General features: G+C 37.3%; 1 protein-coding gene across 3 annotated transcripts in view; it reads left to right on the top strand.

The window, feature by feature from the left end:
• Positions 1 to 22,028, top strand: part of EYS (eyes shut homolog) — an 880,825-nt gene that overhangs the window by 379,931 nt on the left and 478,866 nt on the right. For all 3 annotated transcript variants that reach the window (XM_054063979.1, XM_054063978.1, XM_054063977.1), the window contains one exon: positions 21,757 to 22,016. In XM_054063979.1, coding sequence (XP_053919954.1) covers positions 21,757 to 22,016 — 260 coding nt within the window. The remainder of the gene's footprint in view (positions 1 to 21,756; positions 22,017 to 22,028) is intronic.

Here is a 22,028-nt window from a genome sequence, read left to right as displayed (position 1 = left end):
TCTGGAACTGTATTTTTTCAAATGAAATATAGGCTCTCTTTCTGTCATATTTGCTCTGAAAGCACACCAGTTGCTTTAAAAGTAGTGGGAGTGGACACGGTTGTACCATCTCAGATGAAGTGTTTATATAATTTGCTGCCACCTTGTGGCTTAAAATGACAGCAAAATAGTACTTTAACAGTAGTACTTTAACAAAATAGTACTTTAACAACAATCCTCACAAGCGTGAGGATTTGACAGTAACTGTAGTATTTTTAGGTCAAACCCCAATCTTTATTTTGTGCATATATTTATAATATAATAATTGTTTTGTCTCAGTATTATGAGGATAAGGACTCTAACAATCTAACAGATTCTCTTATTTTTAGCCAAGTATCACCTACATTATGACGTCAATGACAGAACGGTCTTTCTGTATCTGAACGCAAACTCTTAATAGATGCTGATATAGCTGCATAAAGAACAAAATGTAATGACGACATACAGTGTGATTTCGAGCTGTTGTACAGTGATTATATTCCTGGCAATATGAACAATAATCAGAAAGAAAATGTACCACAGTTGTAAACAGACAAATGATTCCTCGAACAGCCAAAGATAAATTTAACTAAGTATAACTGGCTAGATCCAACGGACCTGCTTGGTGGGATCCAACGGACCTGCTTGGTGGTAGTAGGATTCCTTCCAATGTTTGCAGGGCAGTCGGGGAAGTGATAACAATCACTCTGGGGGTCTACTTAAAATTCTAATATTTGCCTTGAGCTCAAAGTAACAACAATTTACAACAAGAACTTAGATACAACCAAATTCACCCAGAAGTGGCAAGGAAAAATTGAGGTAGATTTAGAGAGAGAATAAGGACAGAGGGAGAAAAAAGAAAAGTAGCAGAAGAAAAGGAAATATAAAAATAATCACCACTCCAATTAAATCCAACAGATATTTCAGCAGAAAAACATGGTCCAAGGGGCAGAGGATGCGCACATGTGTTTCTTGGCAGGGATTATTTATAGAGGAATTCTGTTCCCCATTAGCATATGAGGATTGGTCTTGCCGTGCCCGCACTCTGTCTCTGCATGGAAGTTCTTGAATCTGGGCATGTACAGAAGCTCCTTCGGAAAAGTTCTCAAAGTGGGGTTGGGGGCTTCAGGGGTTACTGGCAGTTCAAAGGACCCTTGCCAGAACTAGCTGCCTCTTGAACTCTTTGGGAAAACACATGCAATCAGGGGTGCTCTTGCCTATTCGAAGTGTGCAAATCTCTTGGCCACACCAGCATGAACAGCTCAATGAGCACCTGCAGACCAACTGCAGGCTGGGGGACGGGCTGGGGGAAAGGGAGAGCAGGCAGTGCCTTCTCTCACCTCCCTCTCTCTCCTTCACTGTTGCCAAACTGCTTAAAACACCAGGCACACCCAGCTTTGCACCCAAATGGACATTTAGTACATAAAAATGCAGATAAAGATGTCGATCTTTACACTAAGATAAACCATACAATAAATACAATATAACGTAACGTAATGTAACGTAACGTAATGTGACGTAATGTAACGTAACATAGCATAACGTAATGTAATGTAATAATATCGTATCATATCATATCATATCATATCTTTTTTTTGTGTTACTTTATGTTCAGAATTTAACTGAATCACTTTGCATCATCCTAGAACTGCATTTTAATACAGCGCTATTTTGGTAAATTTTTTTTCAATCCAATAACAAAAAGAGTCTAGTGAGGTTGAGAAAATCTGTTAAAATATTTTTAATTGCTGTTTTTCTCTGTTTTATTTCTTTTGGGACATAAAACAACTTGTTAAAGAAAATTTTTTGGGTTGTAGTTGTTATTTTTGTGAAATTTGTACTTCTTATACTGTTATAATGGATTGTGTAAGCAAATGTACAGTTTCACTGTACTCAAAGGCAATTCTAGGTGCTTGAATACAGCCGTGTAAGCTTACCTATCCTTACATTTTATCTATTTTTTCATCCCCTGGAAGCATAGTGGATATTGCAGAAGGTAATATGGCTTCTCCTGATTTTGTTCATAGCTGAGTCAATACTGTATGAGTAAATCCAAGGACTCTCTATTGTTCAACGAGAAAACAAATGTTCAAAAAGTACAGTTTCTGCATTTGTCAGATACTGAACTGTTACAGAAAATGTTTGCAACAGAATTGGTTTGAACTGTAAGCACGACTCACATTTTTACTCAGAGCTGTTTGTCCTAGTTGATGCAACAGAGCAGGAAAATTAGAAATATCATTGAATTATTATATATAAGGATCTTGATGAGCCAAACAAAACCAACTTATTTAGAGATACCTGTAGATGAAACTGGGAGCTTAAGACTCAGTAACCACAAGGAAAATGAATCTAAACCAATGTTTTTGTTGTATTATCTAAGGCAAATTCATTTCACTCATTGGAGTAGTCCTAGTCTATACAATGGTGTTGAACAAAAAGTTGCCTGGCTTTTCAAGAACTGTTGTTTTCAGATGAGAAATCTATGTTATCTAACCTCTACATTAATTTAAGTTAGAAGCAATATCAAATACCAGCAGTAGTGTGACCACCTTAAAAAAATTCAGAAAATCCTGTATAGTTTTGCCAGCAGCTAAACTTACACCGGGAAACTAAACAGTGCCAGAACATGGCCAAAGGCAAAGAAACAGCATTGTCTATCAATGTTGCACTCTCAGGGCAGTTCCTGGCCTGAGTTTGGTCCAGGATAACTAGTGCTTGTCCAAAGTAATGCCTAGGCACCACTAAAAAATGCTAATTCTCTTTTCTCTTAGGGATTTGGATCCAGTTATCCCTTTCTAAAGACTACATTTAGTTTTAAAGATATGGCTGGATGTCCTCAGGATCAGATGTTAGTCACTGCCACTGCTTAGCTACCATGAGATCAACACTTTGTCTTTTTGCTGTAGTTTTTAAGAGGAGAGTGTTAAAATACATAATAGAAACCAATACTTTTTAACATCTGTCAAGAATATAATACAAAAAGAAATATTTTTGTACTAAGTTTCAGGTTTGTAATAATGAGGATAATAATACAAACTATAATTACTAATTAAAAATTTCTCTTTTAAGTTCATTTATTTACCTGGTGCTATTCATTTTTGAACCTTAATATGAAAACTTGCTGCCAAAACTACAGGATCAACAAGTATATCAGAAGTGAATGTTTATCTTTATGGCTTTATTATTTCTTTATGGTTTTAGTTTCACAGGAAAATAAATCACATGCTGACAGGAAAACAAAACAAAACAACTCAAACTCCTTGACAGTTACATATTATTATTTTTAAAAATAAGAATAAAAAAATTAGAATAAGAAATACTGAATCAATATTCAAGCCTGGAATTTTAAATCTGAGTCATTTGCTACATGGATCCTGTTTCATTTCAATTAATTTTTATTCAGCTGATAAATTAACTCACTTTTCAGTTTGGCATATGACACGGCAAAGAAATTAATTTAGAGTATTTTTATGCATACATTTCTAGCATCCTGTGAGCTCCACTCTAATTCTCACAATAGCATAATTTCTCAAATTATGTCTCTGAGACTTTATAGACAGATGCATCTGTTATCAACTGAATTCTCTCTTTCTCCTTTGTCTTATTGTATCGTCTCCCCTAATACTTCTGAAGTTTTTCCCTAGTAACATCAAACCCTAATTAAAGCCCTTGTGTCTTCTTTGCTGTTACCAACTTAGAGGGAAACTTGACGTGAAAATCTCTTCAATTCTTCTTGCAAAATAATAGGCAACAGAGCTTATGAATGAACCAGTGTTTCTAATGATGTAGAATAGTTTGCAACTTGGCTGTAGTCATTGTGATGTTAAAACTTGGAGAATGAACAAGTGTCTTTCCAAAGTAGTCAATCCTTTCTGTGTATCCTCATTGAATCCCATGGATTCATGCCACTTGCCATTTTGTCAGTATTCATTGTTGATGCTGTTATAAAGATGCTAAGAATGTTGTTGCTGCTTTTCTTTTTATAAAATACCAATGGACTTCTCCATACTAAACAGGAAATTAGGCTTACTCTAGTATATTGCCTTATGCCATCTATCAATCTCATATTTTTATAACAGTTTTAGTGTTTTCTTCAGTGCAGTAAAGTTTCCCTTTGTCAGCAGTTGAATTAATCCACTAAGACACCATTTATAATCTCTCTCTAAACTGAACTCCAGTTCTGTATTTATACCTGCAGGGGTTTTTTTGGTTTTTTTTGGTTTTGTTTTGTTTTGTTTTGTTCTTTTTTTTTTTACATTTTCCTTTTACAAAAAATTGAATAAATACAGAATAATCATCCTCACAGTATATTGGTTCACCGACTGGGACTCAGCTGGTAGTATTAAAGAGTCTAACACTGCCAGTCCTTAGCACCAGATTTCTATCCAGAACCTCTACTGCCTAAGACTTTAAAACATAAATTCCTTTAAATGTGTCTTCATTAAATATAAGTATGTTGCAAATGAACATACAGATACATATATCAGTTAGGAAATCACTGCTCTCTGTCATGGAAACACTTAAAAGGATTGACAGAGTTTTTTGTTCCAAACTTCAGAATGACTCTACTGGAATGCTGATATTCATTAGCATTACACATCGCCAAAGATTAATTCTTAATCACTGTTAATCATTATGATTACATTAGTCCTTACCATGAGTAACTTTAAAAACTAATATTATTTTTATTATATATTTATTTGTATATTTATTTATAATTTATATTTATATAATTATGCAATACTATAAAATTGATGCTGTTGAATTAGCACTGCTGGCTGTGGCTGTTGATGAGTCTTAGTTGCTGAGGTCAAGGTAGTCAATCCATAGAGTTCTTCAGTGAGGGAAACAGGAGGCCCGATGGCCTGTCCTTCTTTTTCCTTGTATCTCCTCACTTACCATCTGTGTTTTATGCTTACTGTCTCCTCTCCAAAAGAAAACTGTGATCTTATCTGCCTTTGATATCTTATTTTTGGAATCAGGACCCCTTCTTGTTTAACTTATTTTTGCAGAGACAGACATCTTTCCTTCCTGCTGATTGCCATACTTTATAGACTTCTGATGTGTTTTTTCTACACCCTCTTTGTGCAGCTATATCAAAGTTCTCCATTTACTCCTTCGTACTTATGGATATTATTTATATATCAAAGCCTAGTTGTGTTACAAAGTGTTGTCATTTTACAGTATAATGAAATACTTGTTAATTTTCATAGGATCATAGAATCATAGAATCATAGAATCATAGAATCATAGAATCATAGAATCACTAGGTTGGAAAGGACCCACTGGATCATCGAGTCTAACCATGTTCTCCAATTATGCTGTTTTAGTGTGAAACAAATACTTGGTACAGCAATTTTAGCCTGTTTCTAAGCGTCTGTTTTTTGGGTGCAGTTGTTATCTTCTTTGGCCAGATATGATACATTTCTGAGTTTTGTCTAACTTTAACGTGGGGTCATACATGAATACTCTGTTAAAAACTGTCGATAGTTTTGTATTGCTATTGATATGCCTTTAATTCTCCAGCTTTTTCTTTTCAAAGATGACTCTAAAGCTGAAAAATCTCTTTCCCACTAACTTCTGGAAAGTCAAAAGGTGGTAAATGCCAATGTCACCTTTAGATATGAGGCTTAAGTTCTTTAAGAACTTGCAAGAAAATACTGATAATGTGCAGATATTTAAATGTTCTTCATTTAAATCCTTTCTTTGTTTATGCTGTCCTGTAAAATGCCCTGGTTTTCTTACCTCCCTTTAGTCTACAGTTGAAATGATGAGTTGTGTTTCTAGCGCAGGGTCTTTTAAATAGTTTCAGTACTCATCTCAAACTGTGCCATAATCTTCCTTAACAATGCTTCTTTGATTAACCATGCTGCACTCATCTTTCTTCATTTTTACTTGGGTAATCATTACACCAGCTGGCAATTTGGGTGACCATGTTGTCAATCAAAGTTAGACTTATTCTGTCCCCTTCCTGCTACTTTCTCAGCCTGTTCTCAAATACATCGCACTCTGTAGCTCCCCTCTTTGCTTCACAGAACTTGAATTCACATCTTCTTTTCAGAATAAAAAAAATAGATTTTCATTAGTGTCATCTACTTGTGCTGAGTTCTTAAAACAGGACTAGTCTTCTGTCAATAGAATGTATTCAGCATTATGCATACCATGAACATTATAATACTGTTACAGAAAAGCAGCATGCTATTTCACTGTTTTGCTCTCCCCCTTTCCCCTTCTGGAAAGGATTTATTTGGAACAGTGAAGTTAAAATCAGCCTCTGCATTTTCTCAGAACTATGCAAGATTTTTTCTGTCATAAGTTGTGCAAGCAGGTGATTCCTAAATTAAGGATGGGTGAATATCTGAAAGATCCATAAATAAACACATGCATATTTATGCAGTATATTTTTAAGATACGCTTACTTCTAAATGAATGGATTTTAAGCTATCACAGAATTAAAAAGTAAATCGTGATATGATTATAATTTGAATGCTGAGTTCTTTCTGCCTTCTGTTTATACTGGCACTCCTTTAAACTACTGCTATACTCTTTCTTACTTTTTCTCCCCTAGAAGCAGTAAACAGCTTTTCCCACAGATGGGGATCAGCTTGGCATTTAATGGTCCCAGATGCCAAACTCTGGAACATTTTTTTTGCAAGCAGCATCTGGCTTCTTAGCCGGCATTTCCTCAGGGTTCTTTGGCCAGCTCTTCCTCTCTTGCTGCGGATACCTTTCCCAAAACATTTGTCCGTTGCATTTCTGACTTATCTTTTGTTCTGATTTGTAAGTTTTGTTTTCATCGCAGTACCAAGGTATGTATGTACTCAAAAACTTAATCAAAAGGTTTATATAGGCAGGCAGGAGATTTACTAATGAATTAGCTAAAGAAATCTGTGAAAAAACAAACAAGTGTTTCCTCCAAAGACAGCAAGTGTTTTATGGTTTCATGTCTCGTAATACTGCTAACAAGTGGAAATCTGCAGTGTGTGCCTTGTTACACTGCAGCGTGTAAAATCAGCTTTAGGATTTTTGTTGCCTTAGGCAAAAACCAAAATATTGCTGTGCCATCTTGGTAACATCTACTGAAAAGCCATTAACATTTTGCACCCCCTAGGGCATATTTTGACCACTATTCGTCAGTTTTCTGAAAGGATAGTGGTATTTTTATTCAAAATCAAAATGAAATATGAAATTTAAAACAAGACACACTAAGCACCTGGAAAATACCTCCCCCCTGCAAACCAGTTCATTAACTTTTCCTTCCTGAACAGCATAATTTCTCCTCCTATTATATTTAATCATGAGTTGAGATATTTTAAATACATGTTTTAGAATATTTTCAGTTACACACACCCAAAAAGACATGAAATGATCATTTGATAAACTCACAGGTAAATAGGAGGAAGTATTGATATATTCTCCCGGTATCAACACAGGCTGGGGGATGAAAAGATTGAGAGCAGTCCTGCGGAGAAGGAACTGGGAGTACTGATAGGTGAAAAGCTGGACAGGAGCCAGCAATGTGTGCTCACAGCCCGGAAAGCCGGCCGTATCCTGGGCTGCATCAAAAGCAGAGTGGTCGGTAGGTTGAGGGAAGTGATTGCTTTTCCTCTGCTCCATTCTGGTGAGGCCCCAGCTGGAGTGCTGCATCCAGCACTGGAGCCCTCAGCACAGGAAAGACATGGACCTGTAGGAGCAGGTCCAGATGAGGGTCATGAAGATAGTCAGAGAGCTGCAGCATCTCCTCTGTAAAGAAAGACTGAGAGAGTTGAGATTGTTCAGCTTGAAGCAAAGAAAGCTTTTATTGCGTCCTTTCAATATGTAAAGGGAGCCTATAAGAAAGACAGTGACAGACTTTTTAGCAGGACCTGTTGCAGTAGGACAAGGGGTAACAATTTTAAACTAAATGAAGGTAGATTTAGAGTAGGTATAAGGAATACGTTTTCTACAGCGAATGTGGTGAAACACCGGAAGAGGTTTCCCAGAGAAGTAGTGGATACCCCATCCCCGTGAACGTTCAAGGTCAGGTTGGATGGGGCTCTGAGCAACCTGATTGAGCTGAAAAAGTCCCAGTTGCAGGGGAAGTTGGATTATATGGCCCTTAGTGGTCTCTTCCAAGCAAAACTTTTCTATGATTCTGAGTACAAAGCAGTTTCTAAGATAATGCGGTATCCGAAGCATAGCTTTGAAAGTGCATGAAATCTGACAAGTTATCCCAGTTCATCATAGCTATAGGTCAGTTTAAACACTTTCAGTGTCAATAATATACAGAAACATGAGCATAGCTAACAGCCAGCTAAGAGATGAAACAGTCTGCACAGCAATTTCTAGGCTCTTGCTTGAGATACACTAGCTTTTCTGGGAACTGCTTCTCTGGTTGTCAGGAGACTACTATGAACTCTGAGGAGTTCCATGATGGCTGTTGCTCCTACAAAGGAATAGCTACAGGCGAATAGCAAGTATAGCAGTTTCCCACAAGTCTCGTTGTCAGATTTTCTTGATCAATAGGGGCTTTGAACTTTTTTTATTTCCAGTCAACTCTTCATTAGCGACAGTCATGCGTTCTTTCAGCAAATGCTACAAAAAAGTATATTCTACAGCTAGAGAACAGCCAACAGACGCTACAGTGAAGAAGTGGGCCAGAAACTCTGTTGATGACACTGTGTACTTAAGCAATGATGTGCTACTGGGCACTATCCCTGGCCATCTGAAGGAGCATCTACCTCCACACCTCAGAATGGAATGAAAAAAAGCAGAAAAATGCAGGCTAGAAATGGAAAATTCCACTGCTATCTTCAAGACAGGCAAGAAGTCGGATCTCTGTGCCTGTGGACCAGTCAGCCTCACCTCAATCTCTGAAAAGATGATGAAGCAAATTATCCTTGAAATCTTTTCCACACATGTGATGGGAAAGAAAATGTTTGAGAACGTGGATTTACAAAAGTGTAAGCATGCCTTGTTATTCTCTGAGTTAACTGGCTCAACAGATAATGGGAGAGCTGTTGGTGTTGCAATGGCTGTTGTGGTCTCACCAGTGCTGAGTACAGAGCACTGGTAACCTCCCTGGACCTGCTGGTCACACCGTTTCTAATACAAACCAAGATGCTGTTGGCCTTCTTGGCCACCTTGGCACACTGCTGGCTCATGTTCAGTCGGCTGTCAACCAACACCCCCAGGTCCTTCTCCTCCAGGCAGCTTTCTAGCCAGACTTCTCCTGGTCTGTAGCACTGCATAGGGTTGTTGTGCCTCAAGTGCAGGACCCGGCATTTGGCCTTGTTAAACCTCATGCCATTGTTCCTACTGTCTTCAATGCAAATGACATCAGGTAGCATTGTTTCTTTGACTATTTTCTTTGATTTCTTTATTTTTCCATAACCTATTTGTCGTTATCTTAAGGCGAGCATGTAACTTTTAATATTTGGTATTTTTCTGCCTGACTGATCTTCAATGGAAGACATCCCCTCAACATGTTATATAGTAATAGTGTTAAAATTGAAATCCAATGGCTTTTCCTCTGTAGCTACATTTTAGTAACAAAAAATCCACCACAACTAAGTATTCTTAGAGATAAGGAAGAGTGAGAATGAAAACCAGAATGGATAGAGAAAAGATAGGCAATGAACAACAGAATGGCTGAAAAGATTTTCAAGACAGACTTCACTACCTCATTATTTCTAATCCAAAAGAGTTATAATCCTTTTGTTATAGGTGATTCATCATAGACTCCTTTTTCTTCTTCTTTTGCCCTTCATTTAACAGTTCCCCAAAATCACACTGACGATTTTTTTCCTTTGTTCTGGAAACATTAGTGAAAGAGGAAATTTAAACAAACAAACAAACAAACAAACACAAAACAGTGCTGACACTTAAAAAATAGCTCATTAGAAGCGAATGCGGAAACCATCTGTCATTGTTAGCTACAGATTAGGTATTCCATGCATCGGCAGTGACTAATAAATGCACAAAGTAGCAAAATCTAGAAAGGATTTTAGGCATTGCTGCTGACATTATATCATATTGAACCCTGGGGAATGGGTAATAAATAGCTCCACATAAAAGGACAGGATGTAGATCACCATTCTCTTTACTATGAGATCTGTATTTTTTTCCCTTAGATTTCAAGCATTATTACTAAAACCTACATGTTGCACTTGTTAAAACAGAACAGATTTCAGTGGTTTCATAGGCATAGTCCTTTAACCTACCTTCTTACAGAATCACAGAATCACAGAATCACAAGGTTGGAAAGGACCCATTGGATCATCGAGTCCAACCGTTCCTAACACTCCCTAAACCATGTCCCTAAGTACTTCGTCCACCCGTTCCTTAAACACCTCCAGGGAAGGCGACTCGACCACCTCCCTGGGCAGCCTGTTCCAGTACCCAATGACTCTTACTGTGAAGAATTTTTTTCTGATATCCAACCTGAACCTCCCCTGACGGAGCTTCAGGCCATTCCCTCTAGTCCTGTCCCCTGTCACTTGGGAGAAGAGGCCAGCTCCCTCCTCTCCACAACCTCCTTTCAGGTAGTTGTAGAGAGTAATAAGGTCTCCCCTCAGCCTCCTCTTCTCAAGGCTAAACAACCCCAGCTCTCTCAGCCGCTCCTCATAGGACTTGTTCTCCAGCCCCCTCACCAGCTTTGTTGCTCTTCTCTGGACACGCTCCAGAGCCTCAACATCCTTCTTGTGGTGAGGGGCCCAGAACTGAACACAGTATTCGAGGTGCGGTCTCACCAGTGCCGAGTACAGAGGGAGAATAACCTCCCTGGACCTGCTGGTGACCCCATTTCTGATACAAGCCAAGATGCCATTGGCCTTCTTGGCCACCTGGGCACACTGCTGGCTCATGTTCAGTCGGCTGTCAACCAGCACCCCCAGGTCCTTCTCTTCTGTGCAGCTCTCAAGGCATTTATGAAGTGTTTAAGTAACATTGCCTTATGAACTAATGTACCAGTTTTAATGCCAAATTGTTATCTGCATTTATTTTGTCCTGAAATAACTTTCTAGACAAAATAAAATCAAAGTTTCATCTTCAATGATGAGGCATTTTCTTTTGAAGTGGAGAAAGGTCTTTTAGAGAACAGCAGTCACAATTTCCCTATTACTAACAAAGTACAGACTATATGCAGACAGTTTTTTCTCTGTTTGGGAGAAAAAAGGGAGAAAATGAAGCCCAACTGTATCTTTAGTTGTAGTGTAGGTGAATACGTTTTACTTATGTCAAACAGTTCGACAATGAAATACTATCTAACCCAGACAGCATTGATTTCCATCCATAGTGCTCAGATAGCTTAGATAGGTAGACTATATTAACAACGTGAGGTCACTGAGATGATGAAGACAACATGCATGAAAAAAAGATTATGCAGAACTATTAACAGAATAGAGTAAAATTTAGCACATACGAAACTGGCAGCATACAGCCTATCGGTAATAGATGTAAAAAGAAAGAGAGTTCTACTTTGATTTGTTCTGGTTTTTTTCTATTTAAGATGTGGTAAAATAAATGGATGTAAGACTTTTCCTTTTAAAAGAATATATTTAAAGGAAAAGAAAAGGAATGGGCTTGCAACTACAAAATTATTTTTGGAGAAGGCTATAACTGTATGTTTAGAAAATACATATTTGAGGAAGTATGAACTATTCATCTAAAAGAGTTGCCTCTTTGAAATGATTGCTCATATGTGATAGTACAATATGAAATATACGTTCACATGCACAAAATACGTGAAATGGTTCTAGTGTAAGTAAACTGTATATAATACATAATTAGAAAATCAACCTCATCTTCCCCACCACTAGTTTCTATGTGCAATCGAATTTTAGTTAATAGTCTTTTAGGTTTGTCTGGGATTTAAACTGTTATGTTTCTGTTAGATCAATAGAAGTATCATAGCGAAGTTTATTTACACTGCAATTACAGATAGTACACTATTAGAAGTCCTCTATAAAGCTGTGCTCACTCTTCGGCAGTAGCAAAGAGACTAATGCAGGATCCGTAATTATCATATTTGTTTCCACCAAATGCCAGTTTGGATGTGTGGGAAAAAAAAGAAATCTGTCACAGTTATAACAGGAAGCCTTTATCTTTGAAGGTCACACATAGAGAAAAGGGAGAACACAAAAGTCACACCTCTCTATGAGCATCAATAAGTATTGTTATGAATGTCTCTCAGGCTCATTCATTGCCTGTCTAGAGGGGGCAGTCATAAAATCTTCATAGGTTTGCTCTATTGAAATAACTCAGGGAGACGGCCGTAGTATTACAGTAGATATCAAAGGTAGATAAAGACATAACTGACTCTGCAATTGAAAATATCTTTTGTTGTTTGCCTTTATACTTTTATATCACAACAATAATCTTTTTAAGGACAAAGCTATTTTTGAAATGTCCGTTGCCAGAACATGACAAGTCAAATTTTGTTTTGTAACAGAATCTGTGGTAGGGAAATATCTACCTCATCTTGAGCCTGCAGTATCTGAGCAGCGTATATGTATATATATGGACATGTGTGTTTTTTATCATTGAGAAATGCGATCTGAGTTGAACTTAAAATACTTACTTGCTCTTTTCCTATTGTCTATAAGTTTGGGAGTTGTGGTACTCCTTCATAAAATGTTTCATGGGTTTCCTTAAATAATCCTTCTTAGGCAAACTTAAGCAAGGCCTGTGTTAGGTGATCTCTCATAAATTTATTTGTGGCAAGGCAATATGATACTGTCTCAGTTATTAGTTGGAAGTTACAGTCCTTGTCTGGGCTTTGGCTAGGGTAAAATCAATTGATGGAAGCAATTTGATGATGGGGTGGCTTACACAGCAAGAGGTTTGCTGAAGTCTGATAGGATTCACCTTTCTCAAAGGGGAAAGAGGATCTTTACTCTGGAGCTTGCAGGGCTAATTGACAGGAGTTTCAACTAGACTTGAAGGGGAAGTGGGATAATATTAGGTTTGCCCAAGATGAGCAGAGGGAAGACATGACAAGGTTAGAGGGATGTGGTTCTGGTGAGCCTGTGTCTCTGAGACTTGCTAGGTACACTGGAGCACAGCTGAAGTTGTACAGAGATGAAGCAGGGGCTACTGAACTAATGACATCCTAGAGGGAAACGCCAGTGAAACACCTCAAAGGAATTAAAGAGGATTCCCCTAAGAAGGTAACATGGCCAGCAGCCTGGCTGAAGTGCCTCTATACCAATGTACACAGTGTAGGCAACAGGAGGAGCTGGCAGCTGTTGTACAACAAGAAAACTATGATATAGTTGCCGTAACGGAATCATGGCAGCATGACTCACATAACTGGAGTGTTGCAAGGCATTTGTTCAAAAATATGGGGGTTTATGCCACTCCTTCCATGTCTGGATTTGATAGTACTTTGATGTCAGACTGAGCCGAAGACATACAGTTTCTTCTATGATGTGCCTACTTGGAGCTTGTATAGACCCAAGGTAAAGATCAACTGACAATCCTGAAAGCAGCTTAAAAATAGAACATCAGGGAAAAAAGCTGAAAAGATACCTTACTTAAATGGCAAAAGCATTTGCAGAGTTCAAATAGAGTCAGAAACGCGAGTGAGAGAACTGTTTCTTTGTCTCACCTGTTCAAATCATTCAAATTATTCAAATCATTATGCAGAAGTCATTTGCATACACTTCTGAACTGGTGTACATTACATTCAGCTATTTTTTATGTCAGATTTTCTAAATGTCTCAGTAATCTATCGGCAGGTTTAAATTCGTATTGCTTGTGCTTCATAAAAATTCCGGGTTGCAGCATGACATCTACCACCTCATGCTGGTGTGTTATTTATTGCTGATAAAGATTAGCAATTACCTTGGTCTTTCTTTGTTGTGATGGAAGGAACAGACCAGGATATTTTTCTTTACACCCATAGAGCAAAAGCATCTTCTTTTGTTGGGACTCTACTTTTTTTTTTTCTTTTTCTGTAATCAGTGCCATGTCTATGTACTTGTTGAAGATCTTTGAGAGCAATTGGCAGAACTACTGTTGCATTGGTAAACTTTCCTAATGTAACTAATGCGTCTTCTGAAAAAATTGCTACCTTCTTGCAGGCGATAGTTGGGGTTTTTTTCAGTGTAGCATTCTCCTTCCTTTCAGATTTCTCATGTCAAAGATGACTTGTCTCAAAATCAATGTACTAAAATGCAGTAAGAGTTACCTGTAACTCCTAGAAAATGTCGGAGCATTACAAACTGAAAAATGGCATCCCGCTAATTTCCATATCAATTAGGCCCTTTACACTGAAAGCCGGTGGAGGCAAAGAGACTCCCAAGGGGAAATAGTGCTGAAGGTACCAGTTTTAAATTAATTTTGGCATTAAATTAATATGGAGCAGGAAAGCAACCAAGCGAATAAAGAAATAGAAGACTTCTCTTCAGGAATCCTTCAAAGATGGAGAGCCTTCCAGGTAGTTGATTTATTCAGCATCTGAGCTCCAGAATATTTTCTTTATGTAACATTATTTTCTTAGGAGCTGCATGACAACCAATTCCCTCTGATTCTTCAAAGAATGAAATATTACTTCTTTTTCCTCTACCAAAGCATATCAAGTAGCATCCAAGATACTGGACTATAGTATTGGTTTACTGAATCTTGTGTTTCCACAAATGAAGTTTTTTTCTTTCTGGCAGACTCAATCATTGAGAAGTGTTGCCTGTTAAACAGGATGCAAATTACATGTTTTCTGTCAGATTGCTGGATGGAGTCTTGAGTTACCTTGTTGCTGTTGTACTGATTGTTGTTGTTCCAATGTGGGATGAAGGACACATAGGCAAAGAAAACAGCTCTTGATGTTAGTGACAACAGATGGTAAGATAAAAAGGAATGTACGCTCTTTTCCCTTTGCGTTTTGTCTGGAACAGAAGGAAGTCTAAAGCAGGTTTACTTAATAGATGATGTTATGCAAAAGAGCAGCTTCACATGCCAGAATGCATAGACGCTCTATATGATGGTCTGCAGTAATTCCAGAAATTAATATTTTTACTCAGAAGATCATTTTATGCACCGAACACAACTTTAGACAGATATTTATTTCTCTTTACTTTACATTGTGGGCTAACTAGAAAAGCTGTGACCCAAAATTTTCACTACTATGACACCCTTCTGATATAATGTGAGAAATTTAGGAGAATTAAGTTCCCGTTTTTTTAAGAGATGATTCAGTATTTTTTCAATCTTTTTATAGTTTGTTTTAAAAATCTTGAATAGGATAAGGAGTTTTTCCTAGCACCCTAGACAATAATCAAAACAGTAAAGAAAAAAAATAAAAACAAAACAAAAAAAAACCCCACTTTTTTATTATTATTTTTTAATGAATTCCTTCTATATCACAAAAGCAGTTGTGGTAAGGCTGATGGGAAGGCACTTTACCAGCTGTTTTCTACATGGTCACAGTCTATGAACAAGACTGCTGATACCAAACTGTACTGTATTTTCTGGTTCTAGACCATAAGATCTGAGTGACAGTAGTAATGCTCAGTTCTACTTGGTTTGTTGTCTTAATTAAAACTCTTCAGTGTTTGTGCTTTTTTAAGCATGAACATTCCTAATGAGCCTAATGAGGCTGCCCTCTAGTGACATTTCTACTGGTGATTTTTAATTATTTTAATGTTTCCCAGTCAAAAGAGAAAACAATGTAATTTCGTCTGGCTTTGTAGATAGGAGGATTTGCTGCAAAATCCTTCTTGAGATAAGTATGAAAATAGCTTGATTGATCGGAAAAAGAACTAAGTTTACCTCTTCTCTGTGGTCCAGTAGTCTGAAAGTTGCACCCAGTCTGATGTAAGAAGCATCTTGTATTTCAGTTAAGGAAAATGGGAAAGAGAAAAAGCTGCACTAAAAAATTGGAGGTTGAAAGTTGAAATACCCTTGGTAGGACATGAAATTCTGTTTCTTAAAACAAATGTGCGCATTGCAGCTAAACTACAGATGAAAACAGAAGATGAAATGTAGCTTGCTGTCTCATTGAGCCGATTGTTACCTTGTGATTGTCTGAAATCATTGCTTCAAATAGAGGATTAAGGAAGAAACACCTATAAAATAAGTAAATACAACTTTGTCTATGTGTTCTTCTAAAACATTTTTACTTTGTGTCAAGTTCCTGAATACGCAGAGTATTAGGAATAAATTTTAGTTATTGTTACTAAAAGGAAGAATGTGACCAGGATTATGTGAGCAAAAGTGTACAGAACAGAGAAAATATAACCTAAAAAAATGAGAAAAAGGACAAGGATAAAAAAGCTGAAACAATTGAACAGGAAGAGTATGAAAACTACCTAAGCTCTCCATAGTTTTTCTGTGTGCATCAAACACAAAAAAGCCACACTTTCACACTATTATAGTAGCAGGGACATAATCTTTTTATCTCTCTTTCCAGCAGTGTATCTCCCAAATCCTTTTTCTCTAGTTTGGGGTCAATATGCATTTCTATTTCCAGCTTTAGGAATAAGCTGAAGGGTTTACTTTGTTGCATCTGCAGATTTTATTTATTTATTTGTATTGTACTTCATGTTTTTTTGTATGAAATTGTTAATCCTTCTGATTTCTGGTTCAGAAATCTAAAAGAAGAAAAAAGATGTGTTGACCTGTCTTCAGAAAGAGAAGATACAAAGTTTTTTTAACATGTACATCAGGAAATATATTCTAAAATGTAGGTCTAGCTTTTCAAAATGGTAAAAACTAAAGAGGAACCAAATAGTGGCTGCAGAGCTTTCTGTTTATGGTATCATACTTTGAGCAGGACATGACAAAAATTAATGGTTATTTATCTGATATTCTTCAGTTTTATGCCTGCTTTTTAAAAGACAATTGTATTGTTTATTGATTCAATGCTTAGGAAGACATAAAGTTAGGGCGAATGAGTATTTATTATTATGGTTATAATTATTAAAATTACATAAGGCCTACCAGACCCACATACCAAAAATGTCTTAAGCTCATTTCTTTTTTAGTTGTATGAGAAATTTATGTGAAAGTGTTCACTCTTGGACTACCATTTTAGTAAAGGAATACTCTGAAACATCAGGGATTCCTAGTGTATCAGACTGAAGAAGAAAGCATAGTTTAAAAAAGAACAATCCATGGAATTGAATCTTAAAAACTACATGAATTATATAGACTGTTAGAGAGTATTTTCAGATTTGAAGAAAGCTGTCTAGTCCAGATAGTTCTTTGTAAATCTGACAGAGAACCCTAAGTTCATAAGCCTACCTTCATTTTCTCCTTTATAAGTGATGAAGATAAGTAGATGGAGAGTTTCCTTCTGAAAGCCATTCAACCAATCTGAGATCTGAACTTCTAAGTAACTTAACTTCTCTCCACAGACAAAACAGAACCTTCAAAGGTCTTAACGCACAGTGTACAAACTTTCAATGGTTAGAATTGTGTAACTGAATGACAAGTCTGTTCCTGTCTAGTGTGCTCTGCAATGTCCCTGAAGGCCAGACCCCTCAACTGTCTAGGTGAAACAAAGCTTATTCCGGAGTGAGTTTTAGTTCACTTTGTGAGTAGATTTTTTAAGTAAATCTCACAGACATCCCCAATTACCATGCCCTGTTTGGTTTACAATGTTGAATGACATCGTACATGGAAACTGGAATCTTTTTGGGTGAAACGAAGAGTGTATTCTGTGTGATACAAATACTATTGAATATTCAGTCCAACAAGACTAGAACTAATCTGAAGTAAACCACGCAAAGCATGCACAGCATTTATGTTGGGTATGCACCAACATTTTTGCTTCACACATCATCTGTATTTGTGCCACACTATGAGGGCGTGGCCTTTGGCTTCTTGCTTTCCTTTATGTCATCCCAGCATGGAATGACATGTTCAGGATGGTCAGTGAAAAGAAGGCAGCTTCTGCAGCTTAGGGGCAATCAGTGAGGCTCGGATGCTCATTGTACTACTCTTAAAACTGGGACTAAGATGGTGTTTTGCAACAGGAGGTGCTGTTTCATTATGATCCCACTAAGAATAGCACTCGACACTATATGAAGTATAACTTAGAATGCAGTATGTTGGAGCTAACACTGTCAAGAACATCATATATCCCTTATATATATATATATCTTATATCCCTTCAGAGAATCCCCAGTTGTGCAGCATCAAAAGGGCCTCCCATGGAAGACAGCGTGCCAGGCAGGGCGTTTCTACAGAAAGATTACCCCATTATGGTTATTTGAGTTCTTACAGTATTTTCTTAGAAGAAAACAATTCAATCGTTTCTACAGTTAAAAAGAAAGGATGTTCACGGGACAGCTTATTGCTGCATTCTTAGGTAAAGGCAAGGACACACAGCTGGTGTAATCACATGTACTGAAACTCCTCTGTTAACATTAGTTTTTTGAGTGGTCAGGGGATGCATGCAAGACAACACATACCACAAGGCCAAGCTCTACAAGCTATATAGCACAGCACAGTACACATTTACTCAGATTAACTGTCATATCGATTACAACCCCCTAGTAATGATATTCCAGATCACTACAGGTGCCTTTGCAAAAGTATGCTACATGTCTTTTGCAGAAGTTCTCAACACTTACCTTGATTAGAGAAGAATTGCTGAAATGTGAGACTTCAATTAGTATTCAACTGCTTAAACAATTTCCAGTGCTCAACAATATTCACATTACTGCTGAACTAATGGACAAGTACTAGCAATATATTGTTATTTTTGTATATTAGCAATGGCTGTTGGGATTAAACTGTAGTTTATATTAATTCATTGCTTTACCTTTGTTATTATTAAAGAAATGATACAAAAGCATCAGCTGGTCAAGTAGCATGAACAGTTCAAAAAGTAATTTATTCAAAATAAATAATAGATCGTTTTACAGATGACAGTGTTAATTTAGGAAATGTATTGACTTGCACAGTGTTCAACAACTTTCGTACAGCATATGAACAGAGAAGAGTGAATGTAATTTCAGCCCGTTTAACCAAGTATCCTAGGACATACTTAGTGTAGATTTTACTGTAGCATTCTTTTATGGATTAAATTTATTTCTGAGGTGTAATGGCAACATGGTCCATTGCATTTACAGCTCATGTATTACACTATTTTTCTATCTCATACCATTGTACTACTACATGTATTTTGCATTCCATGATGCAAAATTCCCATGCACGTAGAATGATTAGGTATGCAATAAAGAGTTCATCCATGCATTATTACTTGCTACCATTCCTGAAGTATTTTATCTATGCTTTCTTAGCAAGCACCTCAGATTCGACTTAGAAGACTGCAGGTGGTGCATATACTTCCCACAAGCCATCATCCCACAAAACTACATCTTTGTTAAATTAAATAATTGTAGTTGTATGTATGACAAATGTTACAATTTTGTTTTCTTAATTTCAGCTTCTCAGTCTTATTCTAAGAGCTAATAAAGGCAGATGGACTTGAATTGTGAATTTTATGTTCGCCTTTCAGTTTACTCTGTGAAAAAAAAAAAAACACTCTTTACTCACTTGTTAATTAATCCTTTGGAGAGATGTAAGGGAAGAGATGATATTTCTTCATGTTTGGCCACTCCATTACTGTACACATATACATAGTTTGGAAAGATATTTATCACTTGTTCATGGCAAACACAAGCACATTACGAAGTAAAAGATGATCTTTGCAATTTCTTCCTTTATACCCTGAACTTCATCACTGAAATCAAGTCAAGACATATATTTCAATTCTAATAAAACTTCCCATCATCAGATTGACAGCCCAAGGAGATGAAATTCCTTATTGACTAACCATGGCAGCGGTAGTTCAATACCACTTCCTTGTGTTGAATTGAGAAGTTGAGAGGATAGTTTAGTCTCTGCGTTCAAATTGATAACTCGGTTTACAAAAACTGGTGATGGCTATTGTAGTAATTGAAATAATGAAGAATGTCTTGTTATTTTTCAAAACTGAGAAATAAGCTAAGGGCTTATTCAAGAATAAGACCTATTGACATGTCATTGTTGACCGGGCAAACACCTGAACACATCTGGAATTTATCTAAATCACAGTTAAATACAAGTAATATAAATTTCTTTTTAATTGGAGAGTTGCTCAGGAAAAATGCAAGCAGAAATACATGCTGTTCCTAAAAATATGATGATCCCCTAAGCGGAGACACTGCAGTACTTTTAAAGTGTCCAGCCCTCTTTACAAAAGTCAGGTAGTAGACCTTGGGTAGGATTGGTTGTAGACCTGCACTGACTGTACGATTCAATTCAGGAGCCTGAAGAAGAAAAGATCTTCTTGCTATTCAAGTTAACCAATAGTTTTCTGGCACACCTCAGAAAATGGCAATGAATAAGCCAGTTTATAACACAGCATTTTTATTTCAGGAGTTAATTGCTCCTGCCTTCTTAACCACCTCAATAAAAGAAATAGGAATTTTAGTCTTTGCCATTACTATCCTTTATGACTTTTCCTCAATCATTAAAAATATCTACCCCATTGCTACTATTCATAAATATTACTATATATGTCCTATTTTAAAATTATATAAGAAAAGTGTGGAATAAAAACTAGCATTAATGTTGCAGTGTGGAACATATTAAGAAACTAGTTTCATCTTCATTCTTGGGTGTATCCCTATCACAGTCCACTTACTTTTCCAGGGCTCCGAGCTGCAGTCTGGCTGTGGCTGACAGCCCTCCGAACATAACGGGCTATAATTTGTCAGGCAGTGACTGCAGGCAAAGGGGGACAGACACGATGACACAGACTGTCACCCTCCTCTTGGTCTATTCCCAGAGCTGAAGCTGGAGCAGGGTAGACAGCAGTCCACGGGCCCCAGCACACAGGTTAAAACAGCAACACCACTTATGAAGACCATCTAATCCAATGACCCTGCAATGGTGCAGGGAGATCTTTCATTTAGACCAAATTGCTTAAAGCCCTGCTCAATCTGACCTTGAAAATAATATGTGAAATATATGTTACGTATACTAGACTTCTGTAAAGCCTTTGACATGGTCCCCGACAATGTACTTCTCTCTAAATTGGAGAGATGGATTTGATGGATGCACGGTAAGGTGGGTAAGAAACAGGTTGGATGGTCGTATTCAGAAAGTAGTGGCCAATGATTTAAAGCCCAGATGGAGATCCATGATGAGTGGTGTTCCACAGGGGTCCGTACTGGGACTGGTGCTCTTCAATACCTTCATCAATGATATTGGCAGTGAGATTGAGTGCACCCTCAGCTAGTTTGCGGATGACACCAAGTTGAGTGGTGCAGTTGCCACCGTGGAAGGATGGCATCGACATCCTACCTTGTTTTTTAAAACTGTACTGAATGCTACCTGTGCATTTAATCCCAAACACTGAAGTGCCTACTAAGTAGTTTCAGGCATATGATACTATATGTTTCTGATCCTAAACCCAAAATTTACATTGCACGTTTGATAATCTGTAATGTTGTTCCAGCTTAAAGAAGATCCATGCATGATTTGGTCTGCATTAACTAAATCAGATAATTCTCCAAGTGGTTAAATCCTGTGATTTAGAATAAGTATTTTCGCTTTTCTTGAATAAATTGTGGGATAAAAATCTGAACATAACTTTTATTCATAGTGCAGTCTGGTACATTTGGGAGAAAAAATAGCTATGCACAACAAAAGACTCTTGATTTTTTTTTATTTTTTTATTATTATTATTATTAATAGTTGGCTGTGATTGGGCTAAGTGTTTGATTTTCATTCCTACACCATGGCAACTCTTTTCTTTTTCAGATGTGCATGCACAGCAGGGTGGACGGGGCCAGACTGCAGTGAAGATATAAATGAATGTGATTCTGAACCATGCTTGAATGGAGCCACCTGTTACGAAACTATTAAGCCGGGGCAGTTCATATGCATTTGTCCTCCATTCTATACTGGTGACTTCTGCCATCAGCGCTTCAGTCCCTGCGAGCTGCCTTACAATCCGTGCATAAACAATTCAACCTGCTTGGCACAAGTCGATGGAAATCCAATGTGCATTTGCAAAACAGGTAACAGTTGGC

The sequence above is a fragment of the Cuculus canorus genome, chromosome 3 (genome assembly GCF_017976375.1).
Source record: "Cuculus canorus isolate bCucCan1 chromosome 3, bCucCan1.pri, whole genome shotgun sequence".
NCBI lineage: Eukaryota > Metazoa > Chordata > Aves > Cuculiformes > Cuculidae > Cuculus > Cuculus canorus.
This window is presented reverse-complemented; position numbering and strand designations above follow the sequence as displayed.